We start from the raw sequence: 25,954 nt of genomic DNA, 5'->3' as shown, positions 1-25,954 counted from the left end.
CAGCCACCTGTCCAGCACGATTGATCATCCTCTGCTATAAACCATCAGCAAGTCGTGTCAAAGGAAACACGTAGCACCACCCCAACCATTTGCAAAGGAAAGAAAAATAACAGAACCATTAAAAATACATGGAATTAAATAAATATATTATTAAACATAACTCAGAATTCAATGTGTTTATAATGTAAAAATCACAAATTATTTCATCAACAAAGACAGTTTAAAGTGGCTGCATCCAATAACCTGTATACCGTTGCCACCATATTCACACACACAAATTAGAGTCTGTGCCCCACAGTGACTAACTGTTCCCTGGAATAATTTACAGATGCAAGTGCCTGTGACAAGTGCCCCGATGACTTCTGGTCCAATGAAAACCACACTTCGTGCATTGCCAAAGAGATTGAGTTTCTGTCCTGGACAGAGCCCTTTGGGATTGCACTCACCCTCTTTGCTGTGCTGGGCATTTTCCTGACAGCTTTCGTGCTGGGGGTCTTCATCAAGTTCCGTAACACGCCCATCGTCAAGGCCACCAACCGAGAGCTCTCTTACCTCCTCCTCTTCTCCTTGCTGTGCTGCTTCTCCAGCTCCCTGTTCTTCATTGGCGAGCCCCAGGACTGGACCTGCCGCCTGCGCCAGCCGGCCTTTGGCATCAGCTTCGTGCTCTGCATATCATGCATCCTGGTGAAAACCAACCGTGTCCTCCTGGTGTTTGAGGCCAAGATCCCCACAAGCTTCCACCGCAAGTGGTGGGGGCTCAACCTGCAGTTCCTGCTGGTCTTCCTCTGCACCTTCATGCAGATTGTCATCTGTGTGATCTGGCTGTACACGGCGCCTCCCTCCAGCTACCGCAACCATGAGCTGGAGGACGAGATCATCTTCATCACATGCCACGAGGGCTCCCTGATGGCCCTGGGCTTCCTGATAGGCTACACCTGCCTGCTGGCTGCCATCTGCTTCTTCTTTGCCTTCAAGTCCCGGAAGCTGCCGGAGAACTTCAACGAGGCCAAGTTCATCACCTTCAGCATGCTCATCTTCTTCATCGTCTGGATCTCCTTCATTCCAGCCTACGCCAGCACCTACGGCAAGTTTGTCTCTGCCGTGGAAGTGATCGCCATCCTGGCCGCCAGCTTTGGCCTGCTGGCCTGCATCTTCTTCAACAAGGTCTACATCATCCTCTTCAAGCCGTCCCGCAACACCATCGAGGAGGTGCGCTGCAGCACCGCGGCTCACGCTTTCAAGGTCGCGGCCCGGGCCACGCTGCGCCGCAGCAACGTCTCCCGCAAGCGGTCCGGCAGCCTGGGGGGCTCCACGGGCTCCACGCCCTCCTCCTCCATCAGCAGCAAGAGCAACAGTGAAGACCCCTTCCCGCAGCCCGAGAGGCAGAAGCAGCAGCAGCCGCTGGCCCTGACCCAGCGGGAGCAGCAGCCGCCGCAGCCCTTGACCTTGCCGCCGCAGCCGCAGCCCCGGTGCAAGCAGAAGGTCATCTTCGGCAGCGGCACCGTCACCTTCTCGCTGAGCTTCGATGAGCCGCAGAAGAGCGCCGCGGCCCCCCGGAATTCCACGCTCCAGCACTCCCTGGAGGCCCAGCGGAGCCCCGAGCCCCCGGCCAGACCCCAGGCGTTACTGCCGCCGCAGGGCGGAGACGCAGACGCGGAGCTGCCGGCCCAGGAGCCGGGCCTGCAGGGGCCCGCGGGTGCGGACCGCCGCCCGGAGATGCGAGACCCCGAAGAGCTGTCCCCAGCCCTGGTGGTGTCCAGCTCACAAAGCTTTGTCATCAGCGGCGGAGGCAGCACGGTCACGGAAAACATACTGCATTCGTAAAAGGGAAGCAGGTGGCCAGTCCAGGGAGGATCCGGAGTGGTTTCCTGGGGTCATGTTCTCTGACAGGGATGAGGAATTGCCCCAGACTCCCTTCTTCTGAGGAAGGGGGCAAGTAGACACACCAAACACCTCACTCTTGGTTGCACTGTTTTAAATAACAATGAATTGACTAAAGTTCCCTTTAAAATTTAAAAGAGAAGGAAGAAGAAGAAGAAGAAGAAGAAGAAGAAGAAGAAGAAGAAGAAGAAGAAAAAGAAGAAGAAAAGAAAAGAAAAGAAAAGAAAAAAGAAAAAGAAAAAAGAAAAAGAAGAGAAGAAAGAAAAAAGAAAAAGTAGAAGAAAAAGAAGAAAAAGAAGAAGAAAGAAAGAAAGAAAGAAAGAAAGAAAAGAAAAAAGAAAAAGAAAGAAAAAGAAGTAGAAGAAAAAGAAGAAAGAAAAGAAAAAGAAAGAAGAAGAAGAAGAAAAGGAGAAGAGAAGAAGAAGAAGGAAAAGAGAAAAAGAAGAAAGAAAAAAGAAAAAGAAGAAAGAAAAAGTAGAAGAAAAAGAAGAAAAGGAGAAAGAAAAAAGAAAGAAGAAGAAAAGAAGAAGAGAAGAAGAGAAGAAGAAGAAGATTAGAAGAAGGAAAGAAAAGAAAAAAGAAAAAGTAGAAGAAAAAGAAGAAAGAAAAAGAAGAAGAAAGAAGAAAGAAAGAAAGAAAGAAAGAAAGGAAGAAAGAAAGAAGAAAGAAAGAAAGAAAGAAAGAAAGAAAGAAAGAAAGAAGAAAGAAAGAAAGAAAGAAAGAAAGAAAGAAAGAAAGAAAGAAAAAGAAAGAAAGAAAGAAAGAAAAGAAGAAGAAGAAGAGGAAGAAGAAGAAGAGCCATGTGACTCTGCGGTTGGATACATCACAGTATTGAGATCACCATAATCAGATTTTCCATTCGTGTCCCTTCCCTGTTCTCTTCCTCTGTTCCATCCCGCCCACCAGCCCAGAGGTGAAACCACGGCTGTACGCCACCCACCCATTCCCTCCTCCTTTTCGTAACACCGAAATGACTGCTCTGAACATTGCCGACAGCCTGGCCCAGAGACCAGAGTGTGCCGAGTGACAAAACATCAGACTGGCCACCACTAGATTTAAGAGTCTGAGAGACAGAACGTCCGCAGTGCTGCCCAGCACCTTGACAATGGGAAGAACTTCAAACGTTCGAAGCCGTAAGGCGAACATGTCCCCTCCTATTTATGAAAACCACAAGATACTTGGTCTCCTACTTGCTGCTGCTATCATGTGACATCTAGAAGGTTAGCATCCCTCCTGTACCAACGCAATTGGTCAAGAATGTAATAATGATGCCATGTTTAGATTCCAGGATCACAAGAATCACCTCAAATTGTTGGGAAGGGACTGCATGAATCCAATGAGCTGTATCTGTAATTAATATTGCCGTATGTAGTTTTATCTTTAAGGAAGTGCTTCTGTTCTAATAGTTCATGGACAACATAAACGGAAAAAATGTCACAGTCTGGTTAATATAAGGCAGTATTATTGAGCTCCTTGCCCGCCCTTGCCCACCCCACCACCCTCACCTCCATGAGCCAAGCCCAGGTGAGTTCCAGAGATCCGGAAGTTGTCCCCCGTCCCTGCCCCCAGGTTCTTCTGAAGCCAGATCCCCACCTGACCCTGTGGAGAATAAGCCCCCAGTGGTTAGCCCCTACCAATCGCTGGGGTAGGAAAATATGATTCCAAGAGAGCCCCCACAGGACCCCAGCCTGGCATCGCCCCACTGCCCTCACCGAATGCCACACCTGTAGACCCTCCAGCGGTGGGAGTCGGCCCATGGAGGTTAAAGTGGTTGAATGGCGTACTTCTGAGCATTCAGGCTCTGGAGCCAGGGAGACCTGGGTCCCAGCCAGTCTCTAACAAGGTGGGTGACCACAGGCCGGGCACCTTAACATTGATTGCTAAGCCCCAGCTTGTTTGTCTCTAAGAGGTAATAATCACTCTTTCCCCTCAGAGCGCTTATGTGAATTAAACAAGACGATGTATGTAGAGTACTTTAGCGTGGTGCCTAGCACATAGAAAACAATAAATATTAGTTAATATTATTACTGATATTGCCATGGTTTTTCACTTGCTTAGAATATAAAACAAAGCTTCCGTGTTTGCCATTCAGATTTTAACGATAAGCCCACTGATGACAAAAACTTTCTTCATAATAACCCCAAGAACTCTGGGACCCGGTTCAAGAGGTCAGTCCTAGTAAGGCTGGCTCTTGGTGACGAAGCCAAAAAGTCTATCAGACCCCCGGAGTCCCCATGCTCTGCTTCTATGGTTCCAGCACCAAGGAAAGAATGTCACCAGTCTGGCAATAATTTCTCATGTCACTCTAAATGCTGCTCTTAAGCAAAGTCAAAATATAGCAATTAAATCTGTGGGAGGCCTCAACTTTCCAGCTCTCGATGATTTCTTCCTCTGACCACTTTCTTCCAAAGAGCTGCCTCCCTTTCCGTGATTTTTTTTTTAAAGCAATTTGTTGATGTGATGGTTGTTAATCTGGACGAAGAGGCATTCAAGGACACCACGTGGGTACGTTACTGCGAGACACAGAGGAGGCCTCACACAGGAAGTCGCTGGTAAGGCCTCCGCTCCTCAAGCCACGAAGGGTACCGGCCTCGGGCCCTGCCTGCTGCTCCTGCCCCGGTCATGCCTCTGAGCAAGGCTCAGAGCTGAATGAAGGATTATATTTAACATTTTACTTCACCTTAAAACAAAAGAAAAGAAAGAAAAAGAAAAGGAAGTTGAAAAGTTTGACGGCTTGGCTTTTATGTGTCAAAATAGCCACGTAGCAAGACAGTTACTTTGCTGTGGAACATGTCACACGCTCATCCTTCAACATGCAGCTCACCCAGTTGCTGATCCAGAGGAGGCTCCTCAAGGAAAACATGCAACATTTACACTAAGCCCCATTTCGCCAAGTGCTTACAAATAGAGTGGTATTTCCCAATATTCTTGTCAGAACGGTGAGCTCAACATCATTGCCCTCATCTACATGTTGCAGGCACAACTCTCAGACAAAATCAGGGGTGTAATACACGAACCTTATTTTTCTGTAACAACCTAGTTTCTATCTCAAATTCCCATTCAGCCTAGTGACAGAAAATTCATCTTCATTAAATTGGGCTTTTCCCAGTAACTTCAGAGTTTTCTGAACTGATTCGGATTTCTGGGGGTCAGCTCAGAGGTTTCTTCCCTCCCTCTCTTCCATGAGGACTTTTAGTGAAAAGGGAGGTGATGTCCCTCAAATATCAACAACCCCTACTGACGTCTCTGAGAACATCCTTATCCGGCCCTCAGTAGCTTTGATGCCTCCACACTGGCATCCTCTGAGGCCGCATCCCCACATGGTCTCCAGTCATGGGATCCACAGTGATTTTCACAGCTGCATTGCTTTGTCCCAACTGCTAGGCTCTTCCCAGGCCTGCCAGCTTTCTCATGAGTGGAGGACACTGGGGCCTGGAAATTGCTGGAACAGGCTCCTCCCTCCCTCCTGGCCTCCACCTCATTGCTGCCTCCCCATGCTGGTGTGAAGAGTTCACAGAGACTAGGTTTCACAGGCGCCAGAAGGAAAACAGAGCACGAGTCTCCCAATCTGCAAAGGCATTTGTTGAGGGCTGAGTAACAGTCCCCCAAAGATGCCCGCATCCTAATCTCCAGAACCTATGATGATAAATTATGTGGCAAGAGTGAATTAAGGTTGCCGATGGGATTAAGGTTGCTAATTAGCTGATGTTGACAGGGAGGATTATTTTGAACTATCCAGTTGGGCCTAAGGTAATCACCAGCTCCTGGAAAGTGGAAGAGGAAGAAGGCAGAGAATCAGTGTCAGAATATTGTGATGTGAGAAAGGCTCCACAGATCATTGCTGCTTTTGCATATGGAAGGGAACCAGGAGCCAAGAGACACAGGCAGCTTCTAGAAGCCAGAAGAGGCGAGAAAACCAATTCTCCCCAGAACTTCCAGAAGGAACCAGCTCTATCAAAACTTTGATTTTAGCCCACCGAGAGCTTTTTTGGAGCGTTGGTCTCCAGAACTCTAATAAATTTATGTTGTTTTAAGCCACTGAGTTTATGGTACTGTTACAGAAAATAATGGGAAACTAATACATTTTACCTATCTCCCTTTGCTGAGATTTTTCAGCTCAGGGACAGGCCAGCCCCTTTCTCAGAGATCCATCTGCTCTTACTCTACTGCTCTCGCCACCAACTAGCTCTATCTCTCTCTCCTCCCAAAAGAAAGTTCTGACCTATATTCTATTCCTCCAAATCTATTTGGGGAAGTATAAACTTCGTGTTCTTAGTCTTTCTGGGTTTCAGTTTTAGATAACAGCCATTTGCTCTCAATCTATTGTCTGTTAGTAGCAGAAATCTAAAAACAAAACAAAAAAAAAAAACACTAGCTTCAACAAATGAAGGTTTACTTTCTTTCTTGTGTAAGACAGGAGGTTTTTATTTTTAAGATTTTCAGAGTCCAATGGCAATAGGAAACTGTTTATCTTTCTTTTGAAAATAAAAATGAATTATATAGTTATGAAGGATTTTCACTCAAATGAAAAAGTTTGCCAGAAAATTTTAAGAATTTACATTAGAACTTTACAGGTAACGAAAAGCATGTAACATTATCATTCTGAAAGTCCCTGTGATCACTAAAGGTTGTCTAACTGCATTAGTTTCAATTCTGGGGAAATCAGGGTTCCCTCCATTTTTCTCCTTAATGGTCCACTTATCGACAGTGTAATTTCTCCTTCGGGCCTGGCTAAAGTCATAAAAGCTGTGGGCTAGCCCTGCACGGAGCCAGTTTTCCTCTATCTCCTGCATTTGAACACATCTGGGCTAGCAGAGCAACAGAACGTTAGGGAGGGGTGCTGATTAACCCCTGCTCTGAGCCTGGATGGTCACTTCAGGCGTCCACTGGAGACAAAGGTATATCTTGAAGGTGGTGGAATTGGGGTAGGTGGAAGAAAGTTGTTGTAATGAGATCATCGGTGTCCAGGAAACCCTGGCTTTCCTGTCCTGGATCATGGGGAAATTCTAGCAGTTGAATGAGAACTTTGCTATCATGCAAGGAGTGAGGTAGGGGTCAGGGATACAACAAGTATAGGGCAGGATGAGCCATGGGAACAAAGGTGCGTTCCAAAGACAGGGAGAAGAGTTTTAGCCTGAGGGGAGCTGCTCAGCGAGTGTATAAGAAGTAGAGACCTACTAGAAGAAGCCAAGTGGGGGCAAGAGACTGTGCAGAACCAGCATGAAGGTGTATTTAGGGACTAGCAGGACAACTGTGACCCGAGCATCAAGTCAACAAGGAGGACCACCTCCTCTGCTTGGAATGACCACCACATCTGTCCCCTCCCTGAATCATGCACAAGAATGGGGGGAGTTTGGAGTAGAGGTAGGCCTACCTGTTTATGTCAAAAGCTGGCTTAGAGGAAGTGGGTGGGGAAGCCATAGAAATTATCATCAGCTGTTCCCTCTGAAATTGGGGCACTAGCTATGTGAATAACTAGCTAGAGCAGGAGGCTAGAAACCATAAAACAATTAACCGTAGGACAGAGTTCCCAGCACTTGAAGTGCAAATGTTTGTGGGTGTAATGGAAATAGGTAAGAGATCAAAGCCCAAGAATAACCCTCAGGGTGAGTACGGGACTTGATCCCTGACTAAAGTGTCAGGCAATGTTTTTGGAAGAATGTGTTGTTCTTTTTCACATCAACCCAAAGATGTGGTTATTGCTCAAAACCTCCCAATTTTCTTTAAATGTTTTATTTCTATCTGACCTGTGAAAACATTCCAATAATAGACATTGCTGCTTGGTGGTGGACTAATCATTTTTACCTCCTTAGAATTATCTATAGTTCCCAAATTTTGTACATTAAGCACAAAATTATATCAGAAAAATTAAGAAAAGAATTTTCAATTGCCATGAGTGAAGTTTTAAACAGACAAGCAAACTATATTAGTTGGGAATCACCCAGTTAGGTCAGTTGCCACTGCTTTAAAGTTTTGCTAGAGCTATAATTGGTTCCAGGAATCTTAGGGTCTATTTTTTATTGTTAGTCATGAATAATAGATAAACTATATGTCCTTAGGTGAGGTAGTTAGTGTCCAAACTCATTTGTCTCCGTTTCTGATGTAGAGGATACATATTACCTGCCATAATTAGTTATTTGGCAAATAAAATAACTGATGTAAAAATATCCTCCTTCGAGAGTATGGGGAAGATATAGAAAATCATTAAAACCTCAGATTAGGGCAGCCTGGGTGGCTCAGCAGTTTAGTGCCTGCCTATGAATAAATAAATTAATTAAAAAATAAATAAATAAAACCACAGATGACTAAAAGTTTGGAGGTTTTGCTTTTAAAATCTCAAGAAGTATCATAGAATTCAATAATTCTATCCAGTTTCCTATGTGAAGACCAAAAAATTCATTCCAGCTGGTTTAAACAACAACAGATTTGTTATAGGGTGTTGAGATGCATATAAATATATGATAACCCAAGCCAGGATGCTACAATCAGGAACAAGGCAGCCAGGAGAAATATCTAATCCCTCCCTGGGGTTCTTCTGGCAAAAACTTCACTACTTCCCCTGCCTTCCATTTACACCCATGGCACAGGCAACTGAACACAAGACTCTTCACTGTAACTGGAGGAACCAAACCCTTCTGCCACTGTGCTCGGCCCCATTCACATCAACCTTCCAGGCCTCCCACTGGCTGCGTACAAGGGAGTGTGGTAATGTGGCTTTTGCTGTTCAGCCTCTATGGTATAGGGAGACGTGGTAGAAAGAGGTCTGGGGCGGGGGGGGGGGGGGGGGGGCGGGAATCACCGTATAGGGATCCCTGGGTGGTTCAGAGGTTTGGCACCTGCCTTCGGCCCAGGGCGTGATCCTGGATTCCCCAGATGAGTCCCGCATCTGGCTCCCTGCAGGGAGCCTGCTTCTCCCTCTGCCTGTGTCTCTGCCTCTCTCTCTCAATCTGTGTCTCTCATGAACAAATAAATAAAATCTTAAAGAAAAAAAAAGAGGTCACAGTGGATGATGGACAAGCCAATCTGCAGTACACAATGCCCACAATCAAAACATTTTAAAGATCAAACACAGAATGAAAAACACACTCTCCTGACAAAAGGTAAGAAAAGTAAGATTCCCTTTCATCTTAACAGCTGTGATAGATAAGAAAGTACCATCCTGAAAACAGAGCTGCCATTAGAGCCTGCTAGAGATAAGAGAGAGCACACAGGAGCTGGGACTTCAGGCAGTGAAACTGGAGGGGATGGGATGATGGGAATTATGTGCTTGATTATAAGCCCATTAGTACTACTTGATTTTTTGAATGACAGGCATATTTTGTGTGTATCTGTGTCTGTTAACGGCCTGGAGAAAAATACATGATCATTAAATAGTGATTGTGTCTGGGTGTTAGAATTGTGAGTGATTTTATTTTCTGTTTACTATTTATCTGAGTTTTCCCCGTAATTTCTTTCCAAGGGCATGGTTTATAGTAAAACAAGAAAAAAACTGTTCTTGGATTATCAGATGTGATAATGGTTATGTCTTATGGTCATATTTTTTGTTTGGTTGGATGGGGTGTTTTCATTTTTGTTTTTTTACTTTTTATTTAGAAATAACTTCAAACTTACAGAAAATTTGTAAAAATAAGTCATACAAAGACTACATATATCCCTTCTACCCAAATTCACTGACTGTCAACATTTTATTCTATTGGCTTTGCCATATGCACTGTGATCATTTAATAAGATGTGATGCAGAGTGAAGTATTTATGAGTGAAATCATATGATGTCTGGGATTTGCTTTAAAATGTCACAATGTGTTGGGGCGCTGGGGTGGTACAGTCCGTTAAGCATCTGACTCTTGGATTCGGCTCAGGTTGTGATCTCAGGGGTCATTAGATCAAGGCCCTGCACAGGGCTCGGCACTCAGCACAAAGTCTGCTCAAAACTCTTTCTCTTCCCGTCCTCCTCTGCCCACCTGCCCCCCATACTCGTGCGTGCTCTGTCTCTCCAAAACAAATAAATAAATCTTTAAAAATAAATAAATAAAATAAAATATCACAATGCGGGGGTGAGGGGGAATAAGTATTTAGGGAGATAAGAAAAGAAAGAGCAACAGAAAGTTAATGGTTGGTGAAGCAGATAATGAGTACGTGGGGCTCCATATTTCTACTCCTTCTATTTTTGTAGTTTTTAAAATTTTCCATAATAGAAAATGTTTAAAAATCAGCCAAGAAAATAAGAAAGAATTGATCAGCTAAAAAAAAAAAAATCACACAATAGAATATCGGTGATTTGACTGGCCCCAAGTTGTCATAAAAGAAGTCAGTCCATCAAACACTCAAACAAAGAGAACCTGAAAGTCTGCCAAGCAGCCAAAATTTTAGTAAAAGGCAAAAATATTCAAATAAAATTCAGACCTTTACAACAAAGTTCAAAAAGTAATTCCTTAAAGCATATCAGCAAGGCCTTCTTGGAGGTTGGCCAATCCCCTGGATCTTCTGAGGTCCTCTCTTAGATACACTAACTTCAGGCTGGTTCATTTTCTGGATTGTCCTTTGGCAAAAAGTTTAAAAGTCTTTTAAGAGATCCTTCTCAGCCTCTGTGCCAGTAATTTCTCTTTTATGTATACACTCCCAAGGAAATAATCCAACAGGAAACAGTGAATTAGCAGCAACATGTTCGAGCTACATGAGAACCCACCTGAGCCACATGCCCGGAGCCTGCACCCAAGAGAGCACTCACACACTGCTGATGTTCTGTGGTACAAACAGGAAAGAATCCAGATGCCCCACATCCAGGCCATGGCTAAGGAAATTATACTATAATCCCATTGCAGGAGGGCCCATGAGCAACAGCTATGACAAGCGTGTGCACTATATCAAGACATGTCATCAAGTTTAGAAGTAACATTAAGGGGGAGAGCAGGACACAGAATACTGCACAGAATAATACAAATGAAGTTTCATTGAAAAGGAAGAAGAGAAAATACAGGAAAGGAAAATATTGTGTTTGCTTCTTTCTTTTGCAATGTTACAAAATATTGTTGAAATAAGGGAGGGTGGAAGAGAGGGAAGGAGGAACAGACAAAGAAACAGCCTTCCCTATGGTATTTTAGCTCCGATGTAAGGGCTAATAAAGCCAAGACTATAGTGGACAGTAGGTTAGGTTAGAGGAAATCATTTATGGGCTCTTGAGCTAAATCCATCAGAATTCTTGACTGGATAAGATATGGAGAGTGTTAATCCATTTCCCTATACCCTGGCCAATATTAAGTGACCTTAAATGAGGTAGAAGGTTGGGGGCGCCTGCCTGGCTAGGTCAGTTAAGCATCAGACTCTTGATTTTGGTTCAGGTCATGATCTCAGGGTTGTGGGGTTGAGCCCTGAGTGGAGCCTGGGATGGAGCCCCTCAAGGAGTCTGCTGGGGATTCTTTCTCCTGCACCTCCTGCTTGTGTCCTCTCTTTCTAAAGACAAATAAATAAATCTTTAAAAAGAAAAGAAAAGAAAAAAACTTTAAAAATAAGGTGGAAGGTAAAACATTCAAAGAATAATTTGAATAATTTTAAAACACACTTCCTTTGTTATACAGGTGTGGTAAGTAAACTTTAACCAAAATATAAAACAAATAGAGTATTATTAGTGTCCCCCGATCTCTTTTGACCTTTCCCCTCTCCCCTAGCCTGCTAACTAAGGCACCAGACATCTATGTCCTAAACTTTCACAACTGCAATAATCATATTAAAAAAGCAAACTCATGGGATATAATCCTAAAGGAACTTTATTTTTGTTTCCCTTCCACCTAAATCTGTTCCATGGGGTTAGTTCTCTTTTCCCTAAGTAAAAACTTAAGTACGATTTTTCTGGTAACTGTTAAGTGATACGAGTTCCTAATCAGTAATTCAAATGTCTGGTTTCTTGTTACAAACTCTTGGTTTAATTTAGTCCCCCTCCCTTTCCCTCAGCTCAGGCCTCCTGCCAAAGAGAGGAGCCCTTAGTCAGGAAAGGGGCTATGGTCAGCCATTTCTCTATTTATCACACAGGTGTTATGCCCTCTCCTCCCTACACATCTGGCTCAACTCCTCACAGATGGGGCACAGAGGGAAAGGAAAAGGAAACTGGGCCTGAAAGTCCCCATACTGACTGGTACCAGCAGGTGCTTACAGATTACTCTTGCTCATGAGTATTTCCATGTGTTCCTTTGAGACCCCCTCCATTGCTGGGGTCCTATTTCCAGCAGGTTCCTTAATGTGGGTGATGCACATTCTGCAGTATCTCTACTTTCTCTGTTTGCTCATGCAGGTGGCCCGCTTAGTCAGGGTCTAAGAACACGCTGAAGAATAAGCTCCAAGTTCCCATCGCCCTGAGGTGGGACTGTAGCAGTGGCCAAGTAGCAGTGGCCACTGGGCAGGGCAAATAACACAATGTGGATACACAAAAACACTAGTTTACTCCCCCTGACACAACCACTTTCATGGGACTTTCAACATAGCTGAGGTTCCCGAGATGTTCTTGAGCTCACAGGTTTATATAATCACTGTTATTTGGAATCCAAGACCATGTCCTCAAAATCACTTCCTTGGTTTACTGCACAAGCCCCTCCCAAACTTCTTCCAGATATTTCTCAAGGTGGAGGTTGTGGATTTTCCCATTATAAATATCATTAACTTGCAGAGTAGCCCTCATAATCAGGGCACCCAAGAGTAGAGATTTTAACTTAAATTGAAGCCTCTGGTTCAACTCCAGATATTTTCTTAGCTCGACAAACTGTTGTCTACCCAAGATTCTATAGTTTCTTCCTTCTTATTTTGCCTTCCTGCCCCCAAAATCCACCTAAATTCACCTTAAAACATTGCACTCTACTAACTAAAAATCTTACCATTTTCCTTTCCCTAGATTTCCCTACCTGACCAATGATATCCAACAATTTTTATTTGCCATTTCAGAAAAACCCCATCAACATTAGTGGGACAGATTTTATTGCATTAATAAGGCATCAATTAGTCTCGTTTTTCTTAAGTCTGAGAAAAATATTTGAGCCAGAAACAAAATTTCTATTGTATTAGCAGTTATAAAAATTATCATAACAAGAGGTCAGCACCCAGAAGGCCCTGTGGATGCTAAGTGGCCCTATACCACACACCAGAACTTCACCTTTTGGTCAAGTATTAACGCAACATGAGCCTGGATGTCAATAGCATGACCCACTTCAGTTCTGACTTGAACAGATAACCCAGAAGGAGGTATGTGTGACCCACCTACATTTATGGATTTGTTCACCATAACTGGAAGTGACAGGAGAAGAAACCTAGAATTTAAGAGGTTGAGTCGAAGATTGGAGCCATTTAGATGCTTCAATTATAGTCAAGGAAAATACTTACTTCCTTACCAAAATAAAACTAGCAAATGAAACTATCTGACTTCAGTTATACCAGAGTTCATCAAAGGGCCACCTTTTACTGAATTCCAGTGCAAAATAAACAAATAAGTTTGCAGGGTATTGAAAAGATTCTTGAGAGTAACTTATAAATCCTTGTTGGGTCACCTCCTATCATAGGCAGCAGAGTGGTCCCAAACAATGTTTTCAACCTACACCCTGGAACCTCTGAATATGTTATGTACATGGCAAGAACGAATTAGGCTATTATGGAACTAAGATTCTGATTAGCTGAAATAGGAAGAATATCCTAGATTACGTTCAGGTGGGCCCAGTGTAATCACAGTAGTTTTTATAAGTGGAGGAGGGAAGCAGGAAAGTCATGGTCAGGGTCAGAGAGAGACCTAAAGATGTTACACTGCTGACTTTGAAGATGAAGGAAGCGACCATAAGCCAAGGCATCGCCTAGAGAAGCTGGAAAAAGGAACAAAGTTTCCCTTAGTCTTCAGAAAGGAATACAGCCCTGCCAACAACTTCGCTGCCGCTGTGCCTTCCTGCACCCCCCTCCTTGGAAGGGGGTTTGTCTGGCACCTCCCTTCCTGAGCGGATGTTCAGTGTGCCTGGGACTGAATGTGTCGCCTCCCCACCCTAACACACGGTCCTCTCAGGAAGCTCCTGGAGCCCCCATGCCCCTTTGGAGTCCCCAAAGATTCCTGGGGAGAAGGCTTCTGGGGGCTCCCCATACAATAAATTATTGTTTCTCAGCCTCCCTCCCAAAAAGGAGGATTTGTAAAAAAAAAATTTAACCAAGACCCATTTGGACTTCTGATCTCCAGAACTATAACAAATCTGCACTCTTTTAAGCCACCATATTTGTGGCAACTTGTAACAGCAGCAATAGAAATCTATTATACCCTTCCTAATGTGTCGGTTGGGGTGGGCTTTCCTGCTCTGGCACTCTCTGGTTGCAAGTCTTCCAGAACTATAAAAGAGGGAGTAAAAACATTTTGTGGCTTCAAACCACCGCAACTTCTGAAAACTTTCACATGATAATAAGGAATTGATTGTCATCAAATTAATTTGACTATATACTCTTAGAGTCAAGTGACACTATAAGGAGAAGTCAGACAAATCCAAAATATTGGACATTCTATAAGACAACCGTACTGGTCTCTTCAAAAAGTCAGTACCATGGGATGTCTGGGTGGCTCAGTGGTTAAGTGTCTGCCTTTGGCTCAGGGCGTGATCCTGGGGTCCCAGGATCGAGTCCCACATCAGGCTCCCTGCATGGAGCCTGCTTCTCCCTCTTCCTGTGTCTCTGCCTCTCTCTTTCTCTTATGAATAAATAAATAAAGTCTTTGAAAAAAAAGTACCATTATTTAAAAAAAATTTTTAACCTTTCTAGATTATAATATTCTGAATAGTAACCAAAAGTAATGTGTTAAATTTAAACGAGGAAAGTTGGGGTAATGTAAATATAGACTGGTTATAAGATAAAATTAAGGAAGTATTAATTTTCTTAGGGGTGGGGCACCTGGGTGGTTCAGAAGGTTAAGCATCTGCCTTTGGCTCAGGTTATGATCCCAGGGTCCTGGGATGGAGCCCCGCATCAGGCTCCCTGCTCGGTGGGGAGTCTGCTTCTCCCTCTTCCTCTGTGCTCTGTCTCCCTCTCTAGATCTCTCTCAAATAAATAAATTAAATATTTTTAAAAATTTTTATTAGGAATAATAATACAGTTATGTAAGAGAATGTCCTCGTTTTAGGGGACATGCCTCTACTCTTCAGGGATAAATAGTCACAGTATCTGCAATTTTAAAGTGTTTCACCAAAAATATATATATTTAAATATGTGGAGAATACTAATTATTTGAGTACTGGTGTAGGGGTATTTATTGCACTATTTTTTTAATGTTTAGAAACTTTGTAATAAAAAGCGGGGAATTTATTTTCTAGAACCAATTATACATGTTTGTTGAACTATTGCTCAGAAATTTTACATTTTGGTTTAAAATGCCCTTTGTGTACAGAACTTTCTAAAATAATTTGTATGAACTCAGAGTTGTGGCTAGGATATGGCAAGATAAGTACTATCATATGTGAAGTAGTTTAAATGAGTTTCCAGTTAGAAAGCTGATGGGAAAAAAGTGATGTCATTCTGTGAATCAGTGGAAAATTACTGCCCTCTGATTGAAGAAAGTAACCTGGTGGAATGGGGATTTTTGGTCTCAGCAGGTCAGAGATTTTCATTTCTTGGTTTTGCCAATAGAAGGGATAAAAATGAAACTCTGAAAATAAGAAATGGAAACTTACGGACAAGTAAAAAAAAAAAAAAGACAGACACAAAAATTATTCCCTAAACCCCAACATCCTAGAACCAGTAGCAGAGGGAAACTGCAATAAATTTGTGTTATCCAATTTAACTGACATCTCAGAACTGTGCCAGCCATTTCCCATTGACATATTACTCTAAAACGACATCAGAGGGAATTAAAAAATATTCTAGTCAGTCTAAAGATAAGAACAGAATTAGCTAGCAATATAATGAAAAAGACCTCTATGTAGTTTGCCTTTTAGACTTTTTTTTTTGACTGATCAACATTTCCTTTTTTTAAAAAAAGATTTTATTTATTTATTCATGAGAGACACAGAGAGAGGCAGAGACACAGGTAGAGGGAGAAGCAGGCTCCATGCCGGGAGCTTGACGTGGGATTCGATCCCAAGACCCTGGAATCATGCGGCCGCTGAAGGCAGATGCTCAACCGCTGAGCCCCGCCAGGCATCCCTGATCAATATTTCCTATTTGTATTAAAGTATACTTAAAGCTTCTATTAAAATACTTAAATAATGTTGCTAGTTTTTATTTGAAAAACATACAGCTAAAATCTACAATGAAAGCTGAGCATAAAATTAGAATTTGAACTTGTGGATAACATAACCAAGATATCTTCTGCCACCTAGTGGATAATAACTGAATTACAGGAAAAGCCTGAAATGAGTGGGTAGGGGAGATTATCAATCTCTAAAGTACAGAAAATCCTTCTAAATTTTCTATTCCAGAATCTCGGTTTCTTATATTGATGCACAAAAAATGTACCTTTCCCATTATGGTTACAAAATACACCTGGTTTATTGCACATTCTGAACACAATGGGCTACATACTCAAATAGTTTAACTTTTCTCCCATCCCTCACTGTCTTTGACCAGGCTTTACTGAATCTTTTTTTCCCGTCCCTTAACAACATTTTGGGCAAAATCTATGTCTTTCCAGATACTTTTATTTATTAAATATGCTAGTATTAGTAAAATTTGAATTTCAGATCCAATTTGATGATGACACCTTCTCCTCATCCCATCAACAGGCCAGTTTTGGCTTGAGAGACTCAGAATGAGAAATGGCTATGGTCTATTCTTTCACTCCTACCCCTCTCCCTCTTCTTGGGCTGAAAGATAAAAAGGAGCAAGTATCTCTAACTTATCTGGCCACTCTTATCACCTCTCTTGGCTGTCTTTACTTATCTGGCTAGACTGATTGTCAATGTCCAATACATGGGTACTACATACCAATAGCATATACAGCTATCAGCTGTCCTCAAACATAGGTCATTGTCTTAACCCCTGCCTAAGTAGAGAGGAGTCCAAAATTTACAACAGAGAGATGGTAGTTCACTCAAGTTCTTACCCTCTGTAGAGTGAGCCTGAGTTCCCTGGTCTCCCAACTTGTTGGTACCAGTGCCCTTTCTAAGTAGTTTTTGTGGAAAGTAAAATCTGACTAAAGGGGCACCCTAGGTGACTCAGTCAGTAAAGCATCTGACTCTAGATTTTGGCTCAGGTCATGATCTCAGGGTCTTGAAATCAAGCCCCTTGTCAGGCTCCACACTCAACATGCAGCCTGCTTGGGATTCTCTCTCTCCCTCTCCTTCTACTCCTCCCCCCACCCCCGTTGACAATAAATAAATAAATAAATAAATAAATAAATAATTTTTTAAAAATCTGACTGCATGAGTAAAGATAACAGGCAAGATATAACAATGTTACTTTAAATACCCATAGATTATTACTTAGCTCTGATACTTAAAAAGCAAACCTAAACACCGTTAGCTTAAACAATATAAGAGGCATTAATTCAATAATGTATATCATTAAAGTATGTCAGTAATGAACCAATATATCATTTTAGAAGGATTAATAATGAAAACATAAAGGCTCATAGCTCTAATTACCAATCCCCACTAACTTGATCCTTTCTAAGAATCCTTAGAAAAATGGCTGATGCCAGGTTTGTGGCAGAAAATATACAAGATGAATCTATGACATTTTTGTGTCAAAAAAAAGCAAAGAAGTTATCAAAGACTATTGAAATTCTATTTTAAAGATATAATAGCCAACATAAGTAGCAATAAAAAGACAATGACTATAATTGACTGAAACATTTCAAATATATAAAAATGCATGCTTCATAATAATACCCTTCCAATCCACCGCTTCCAAGAAAGTGTTGGAAAAAAAAACTTTTACTACAGGAAGTTTCCACAGCATCAAATTATTATCTGTTAACTGATAAATTAAGTGAAAGAATCAGCAGTTAGCTTGACTTTCCCTATATGAACTAACTGAATTTTAGGGTAAGCTAATAATTGATGATGAAAAATTCTTCTTTATAGAAAAATTTAGTTATTAATATATAATATTTAATAATGCATTATATAATAGTGTAAGTGTATAAATATGTCAAACTAATTAAACTGTATGCTTAAAATATACATATTTTATTATCCATCAATTATACCTTAATAAAGCTATCAAAAAATAAACAGAACCACAACAACCAAAAATAACAAAAGGAGTGAAAAGGAAAATCATTGTTTTGCTACATCTAATAAAATAATAGGTCAAGTGTACAACATCAGTGGATACTAAAACTATTACACGAAAGGCTGACAGTCAAGTTTACAATGGAGGATCAGGCTTACTCACCTAAACCCAGTGAATAATTATCTGTATCACTGAAGTGAAACAACATTACATGTTTCATGATCTAGCACAATGGGAAGTATGTAGCATCCCCATGAATATTACTGCATAAAACATTATACCTAAATCTAATCAAGCCTGAGGTGTAACTAGCAATTTACAGAAAACATGGAATATAAAAAAAAAAGGTTAAATGACAATATGAGGAAGTAAGCAGCCAAATCCAAGATACGTAACAACATGAGATAAATGATCTAGTTTCTTCAATAAATCAGTGGAAAAACAGATGCGTACTATTTAAAAAGAGATTTAAGATAATCACAATGTAATAAAACTAGACATTAATGCCAAAACCAAAACCAAAAAGGCAATTCCACCTTGAGGTTAAGAAGCCTTCTGTTAAACATAGCAGAAAAAGAAATTAAGAAACAAACCCATTTACAATTGTACCGAAAATAATAAAATACTTAGGAATAAACTTAACCAAGGAAGTGAAAGACCTGCGCTCTGAAAATCATAAAACACTGATGAAGGAAAATGAAGATGGACACAAACAAATGGAAAGATAGACTATGCTCACTAATTGGAAGAACCAATATTGTTTAAATGTCCATACTACCCAAAGCAGTCTACAGATTTAATGCAACAATTTTTAACAGAACTAGAACAAAAAATAATAAAATTTGTATGGAACCACAAAAGACCCAAGACAGCCAAAGCAATCTTGAGAAAGAAGAACAATCCTGAATGTATCACAATCCCAGATCTCAAGATGTACTACAGAGCTGTAATAACCAAAACATCATGGTACTGGCACAACAACAGATCAATAGGACAATCAATAAAACAGAACAGAGAGCCCAGAAATAAACTCACACCATGGTCAATATATCTATGACAAATGGGGCAAGGCTATACGATAGGGAAAAGATGGTCTCTTCAACAAATGGTGCTGGGAAAACTGAATAGCTACATGCAAAAGAATGTAACTGGACTACTTTCTTATACCATACACAAAAATACACTAAAAATGAATTAAATACCTATATACAAGACCTGAAGCCATAAAATGTTCAGAAGAAAACACAGGCAGTCATTTCTTTGACATTGGCCATAGAAACCTTTTTCTAATTATGTCTTATTGGGCAAAGGAAACAAAAGCAAAATTAAACTATTGGAACTACACAAAATAAAAAGCTTTTGCACAGCAAAGTAACCATAAGAAAACAAAATGGGAGAAGATACTTGCAAATGTTAAATCTGATAAAGGAGAAGAGAACATAAATAAACACTTCCCCAAAGAAGACATACAGATGGCCAACAGCCACATGAAAAGGTGCTCAGCATCACTTATCATCAGGGAAATGCAAATCAAAATCACAGTGAGATATCTTATACCTGTGAGAGTAGCTAAAATCAGAAACACAAGAAATAAGAAATATTGGTGAAGAGGTGGAGAAAAAGAAAACTTTGTGCACTGTTGGTAGGAATGCAAACTGGTACTGCCACTGTGAAAACAGTACGGAGTTTCCTCAAAAAATTAAAAATAGAATTACCATATAATCCAATAATTCCACTACTGGATATCTACCCAAAGAAAATGAAAACACTAATTTGAAAAGATATGCACCCCTACATTTACTGAAGAATTATGTACAATAGCCAAGATATGTAAGCAACCCAAGTGTCCATTCATAGATGAATAGATGAAGATGGTGTGTTATATATATCCTCAGCCATAAGAAAGAATGGTGGTGTTGCCATTTGCAACAACATGGTTGGAGCTAGAGAGTAAAAAGCCAAGTGAAATAACTCCTGAAAGACAAATACCATATGATTTCACTCATTGTGGAATTTAAGAAACAAATGGTCAAAGAAAAAGGATACAAACAAAAAACTCTTAAATACAGAAGACAAACTGGTGGTGGCCAGAGGGAAGGTGGGTGGCGAGAAGAATGAAATAGATAAAGGAGGACATTAAGAGTACATTTATCTTGATAAGCACTAAGTAATGCACAGAATTATATTGTATACCTGAAATTAATATAATACCATATGTTTGGAAAAAGAAAAGAAACTTTCCATTAAATACCTTTTGGAGGAAAAGAAAAATATTAATAGTTTTCCCTAAAATTACTTAGTTTGCAAAAAAATAATGAGACAGAAACACTACATATTAGAATCTATGGGATCCACTTTTGTGATCTGAGGAAAATTCGTAGTTCATAAAATTCATAAACATTTACAGCAATTAAAATTAAGAATGAAAATAAATGAGTTAAATTCACAACTCAAAAAGCTAGAAAAATAAAAACAGTAACCAAAAGAAAGGATAAGGAAGGAACTAATAAATCTAAAAGCCAAAATTAATGAGTTAAAGAACAAAAACATTGCAAAACTAATAAATCAAAGTTCTGGTTCTCTGAAAAAAATTTTAAAATCATAAAAATAATAAGTACCAAAAGGATAATAACCATTAAAACATAAAATATTTTTAAATCATAAGCTAATATTTTGAACCTCACTATGCAAATACATTTGAAAAGCTGGATGAAATGGATAATTTTCTAAAATACAGTCTATCAAAACTGACTCCAAAAAAACAATTGACTCCAGTAGAGATAAAAAGCTTAGACCAATGTCCATATCTAAAAAAATAAAGTTGTGAAAGAACTACTCACAAAAATGTACCAGACTGTTTCTTTCTTTCTTTCTTTTCTTTTCTTTTCTTTTCTTTTCTTTTCTTTTCTTTTCTTTTCTTTTCTTTTCTTTTCTTTTCTTTTCTCTTCTTTTCTTTTCTTTTCTTTTCTTTTCTTTCTTTCTTTCTTTTCTTTTCTTTTCTTCTTTTCTTTTCTCTTTTCTTTTTTCTTTCCTTTTCTCTTTTCTTTTCTTTTCTTTTCTTATAATTAGTCTGGTACTAGCACATAAATAGGCAGATCTATAAATAGGCAGATCTATAAATAGAACACAAAGTCCCGAATTAAACCTTCATACATATGGAAATTTCGAGTGTGATCAACATAGTATCAAAAATCACTGGGGGTGGGGGTGGGGGTGCCTGGGTGGCTCAGTGGTTGAGCGTCTGCCTTTGGCTCAGGGTATGATCCCAGAGTCTGAGGATCGAGTCCCACATCAGGCTCCTGCTTCCCCTCCCTCTGCCTATGTCTCTGCCTCTCTCTCTGTGTGTCTCTTGTGAATAAATAAAATCTTTAAAAAAAAAGAATCACTGGGGCATCTATAGGGTGTGAGGACAACTTGATAACCATTTTGAAAAAAATAAAATTGGATCCATACCTCAAACCATACACAAAAATAACTCCAAATGGATTAGATGTTCTAAATGTAAGAAATAAGAAGATCAAATAAATACTAGATGAAATCAGTGGTAAATTCCTTTAAAACTTGAATGTGGGAAAAGGCTTTTTATGACTCAAAATCCAAATTCAATAAAAGAAAACACTGACGAAGTTGACTACAAAACAATTAAAAACTGTCACATCATGTAAGAGAACCTCAAAAGTAAAGTCAAATGACAAATCACTCACTGCAAGAAAGATATTTGCAACATACATCACAGATAATGGGCAATATACTTTATATATAAATTATTTTTAGAAATCAAAGGAAACAAAGACCAAAAACTTAATATAAAAATGGGCAGAAAATATGAATACACAATTCACCATCATGTGCTAAAGGAAAAGGCTGTGAAGGTGAGCAGGCTCCCGTTCTGTTGGGCTGTCCGCCGAGTCACAGAAGCCACCAACTTCTCTTTTAAAAGAGGAATAAATCCTTGCAAGCCACAAGGGTTACTTTAAATATCAGACTGTTTTAAGACATCTCTGAGGGCCACTTAATTGAAAATAACAGAATGAGTTAGAGAGGTGTCATTGGTCTAATAGGGCCAGTTTTATCTATGATTGGTAACAACTGAGGACCGAGGAGAGCACCAAAGTGCATTTGTAGTTTTGCATGTCTTTACATCTGGCTTTAAAAGTGACTAAGTAGGTATGTATCCTTACTTTAAAAAAATATATGTTTTTATTTCTAACAATCAACTAGACAGCATCATGATCTCCGTAACAATCCATTGTTAAATGGCTGGAATTTCAGGTCCAACCGTGAGACCCTGTGACACTAGGATAATTCTATGATCCAGCAGTTTGACGAGCATAATCAACATACCATTGGCCACTTGGTGGCAATAGACTTCTAATTGCCTACAAAGTCCTTAAAAGGTATAAATACCCTTCCAGTTGATTTGGAAACTAATTTATAGACATTTCAGGCAGGTCAAAAATGCTGACTATCCTTTAAAAGGATATTAGAAGTAAAGCATAACATATCCTGCCTTTGTCAAAAATATAGTTGTGGATATGCTCTAGAAAATTCTGTTAGGAGGCACCCGGGCGACTCAGCCAGTTACGTGTCTGCCTTCAGCTCAGGCCTTGATCCCGGGGTCCTGGGATCCAGCCCCATGTTGGGGCTCCCTGATAAGCAGGAAGCCTGTTTCTCCCTCTCCCTCTGCCTGCCGCTCCCCCTGCTTGTTCTCGCTCTCTCTCTCTCTTTCTCTCTTGTAAATAAATAAAATCAGAAAGAAAGAAAAAGAAAGAAAGAAAGAAAGAAAGAAAGAAAGAAAGAAAGAAAGAAAGAAAGAGGAAAGGAAAAGAAAGAAGAAAAGAAAAGGAAAAAAGAAAGAAGAAAAGAAAGAAAAGAAAAAAAAGAAAAGAAAAGAAATCTGTTAGGAAAGATCTCTGGAGGTAGAAAAGATTGAGACAAGTGCTGACATAATAATGATAACTAAAAAGACATGCTGAAGAGAAATATCAGTAATATTAAGAACCTACTACTGTTTAATCATCTGAGCTTGAGCAAGCCCGTTACCCCCACAGAGCCTGAATTTCTTTCCCCGAACCCTGAGCTAGACCAAGAGGGTCAGCAACTATTTTCTGTGAAGTGTCAGATAATAAACTTTAAGCTTCTTGGGGATACACACGGTCACAACTACTCAACACTGTCTCTGCAGCGTAAGGACAGCAAAGGAGGATACACAGACAGATGAGCATTGTTGCTCTGTTCCAATAAAACGCTATGGATGCTGAAATTTTAATTTCCCATAATTTCCACGTCATGAAATATTATTCTTTTATTTTCAGCCATCTAAGAATGTAAAAACCATTATTAGCTAATAGGTCATTAAAAAAAAATCAGCCACCAGCCTGGACTTGGCCCCCGGGGCTATAGTTAGGCAGCCCCTGGGCTGGATGGTCTGTCCCTCAGGTCTGGCTATGTCTCTGTTAATTAAACTGCTATCGATTCCCTATTTAGCTGACTCTGGGGTTAAACTTTATTTATGCTTTCTGGCACCTTCTTTTACAGCTGAAAGCAGTTTCTCAAGCTTTATTCACTCACATACCCCTTAAATAAGAATTTTAAAAAGACTACCTCTCTTATGAAGTCTGAATTATTTAAAATAGCAATGTTTTATGTTCCAAACATACAAACATGAGTTTTCAAACTTTACGTGTCCTCCTCCTCCTCTTACCACAAAGAGATTCCCAAACTTGTCTTGACACATCTGAAGATCCCTGCCTTACAGATGCTCAGACTTGGAAATTCCAAGCTGGAAAGCCCTCCGAAAACCTCACTTTTCCTTTCTGCTGGTAAAGAACATCAGTTTTCCATGAACTCTAAATAATGGGGACTAAACTCACCACCTCAGCAAACTGCCAGGTCCAGGTAAGATCTCCACTTGACTTCCTCAGTCCTTTCTTTTTTTTTTTTTTTTAAGATTATTTATTTATTTATTCATGAGAGAGAGAGAGAGAGAGAGAGAGGCAGAGGGAGAAGCAGGCTCCATGCAGGGAGCCCAACACAGGACTCGATCCCAGGTCTCCAGGATCATGCCTTGGGTTGAGGGCAGGCGCTGAACCCCTGAGCCCCCCAGGGATCCCCAGCCCTTCTTTCCACCTAGTCAGAATCCGAAGTAGGAGAGAGAATAAGAATTCCTGTATTTGTCCTTGTCTCCTGTCCACCTAACACCATGAGACCAGACGGGATCAACTGGAGAGCCATACAACTGGTTACCACAATAGCTCCAAGAACAGAACTTAGGGAACCCTCAGTATGGTTAGTCCGTGCAAAACATCTTCGAATTGGGGGTGCTCAAGCGTCTTACTTCAGATCAGGTCATGATCTCAGGGTCCTGGGATCAGCCACCTTGGGCCCCAGGCTTAGTCTGCTTCTCCCCATCCCTTTGCCCCTCCCCCCTCCCCCCTGGAGGGTGAATGCTCGCGCTCTCTCTCTCTCTCTCTCTCTCTCTCCCTCTATCAAATAAACAAAATCCTTTCAAGAACTATACCTTCAAACTGTATAGAGGAGAGCGAGAAGCTACCTGCTTTTAAATCCATACATGGTGGGGTGCCTGGGTGGCTCAGTAGGTTAAGCATCTACTTCCAATCAGGTCATGATCCCAAGGTCCAGGGATGGAGCCCCACATCCGGCTCCATAGGGAGCCTGCTTCTCCCTCTCCCTTCTGCTCGCCTTGCCTGTGCTCTCTGCCTCTGCCAAATAAATAAATAAAATCTTTTTTTTTAAGTCCATACATGGCTAGAAGCACCCTTAAAACTTCCCCTCAGGGACAGCAGTGGTCCCTGGGCAGCTGCCAGTAACCCTGAGGGCCCTGCCAAGCACCCTGTGGCTGGGGAGAACCAGAGGCGCTGGCCCATGTGGCACAGACGTGGAGCACCAAAGGCACTCTGCGCCTGCGCACCTACTTCTCTGAGCTGCACAGTTACCTCAAGGGTATCAGGAAGATGTCGTCCATGCCATAGGATGGAGGACCCTTCGGGCTTGGGGGCGGTCCTCTGGGATCCCCACCCTGTGAGAAACAGAACTATCCTTCATGGCTGAAGCATCCACGTTAGCTGGTTCTTGTCCTGCGGCAAGAAGGCCCAGCTCAGCATCAGCCATGTACTCCCAGCGGGCACCATTCCTGAGATTATGAGGCACCATCGGGTGTGTTGCCTGGAGGAGAAGGCTGCGACAGAGGCAAGCTGGCCAGAGCCTCCACAAATGATGTCATTGTCACCTCCCACAACCCGAGACCAAGGAGACCCAAGTGAAGCTGCCCTTGGGCTCCAAGAAGGTCATCACCTCAGCCAACAGAGCTGTGGTCGGTGGAGTGGCCAGAAGTGGCTGCACTTACAAGCCCATCCTGAAGGCCACTGTGCCTACCACAAGTATGTGGATAAGAGGGATTGCTGGCCACGCATGCAGGGTGTGGCCATGAGCCCCGTGGGGCATCCCTTCAGCACATCGGCAAACTTGACATCATCCTCAAAGATGCCCCCACTGGCTGCAAAGTGGGTCTCATCACTGCCCAGAGGACTGGGTATCTCAGAGAAACCGAGACTATGCAGGAGGAAGAGAACTAGAACTGGGGAGCCTCAATAAAGTTGATCTTTCTGCAACTTAAAAAAATGAAAAATAACAACAAAAAAACAATACATTTCTTCTGGGAAGAGACAGGGACTGTAAAATGGCCCATCTCCATATATATGTACTGCTGTTAAGGAGCCTCAGCAGAAAAGAGGAAGTTCCCCGAGCCAGGGCCCTTGCGGCAGGCCCTCTCATGTGAGCCTGTCCACTCGGCCAAGTCACTAGAGATTAGCACCGTTGGGGCACATGAAGAATTGGGGCCTAAAACCTTAACCCACTTACCCCAAGTCACCTATATACC

The 25,954-nt window shown here is 41.3% G+C and overlaps 1 protein-coding gene and 1 pseudogene across 3 annotated transcripts in view; both read left to right on the top strand.

Annotated features, from left to right (window-relative positions):
• Window positions 1-2,097, top strand: part of CASR (calcium sensing receptor) — a 75,529-nt gene extending 73,432 nt beyond the window's left edge. For all 3 annotated transcript variants that reach the window (XM_041745386.1, XM_041745471.1, XM_041745548.1), the window contains exon 7: window positions 329-2,097. In XM_041745386.1, the coding sequence (XP_041601320.1) occupies window positions 329-1,824 (1,496 nt within the window). In that variant the 3' untranslated portion in view covers window positions 1,825-2,097. The remainder of the gene's footprint in view (window positions 1-328) is intronic.
• A 2,244-nt stretch (window positions 2,098-4,341) lies between these two features.
• On the top strand, window positions 4,342-25,649 carry LOC121487022 (annotated as a pseudogene).
• Window positions 25,650-25,954: the final 305 nt, after the last annotated feature.

The sequence above is a fragment of the Vulpes lagopus genome, chromosome 1 (assembly GCF_018345385.1).
Source record: "Vulpes lagopus strain Blue_001 chromosome 1, ASM1834538v1, whole genome shotgun sequence".
Taxonomy (NCBI): domain Eukaryota; kingdom Metazoa; phylum Chordata; class Mammalia; order Carnivora; family Canidae; genus Vulpes; species Vulpes lagopus.
This window is presented reverse-complemented; position numbering and strand designations above follow the sequence as displayed.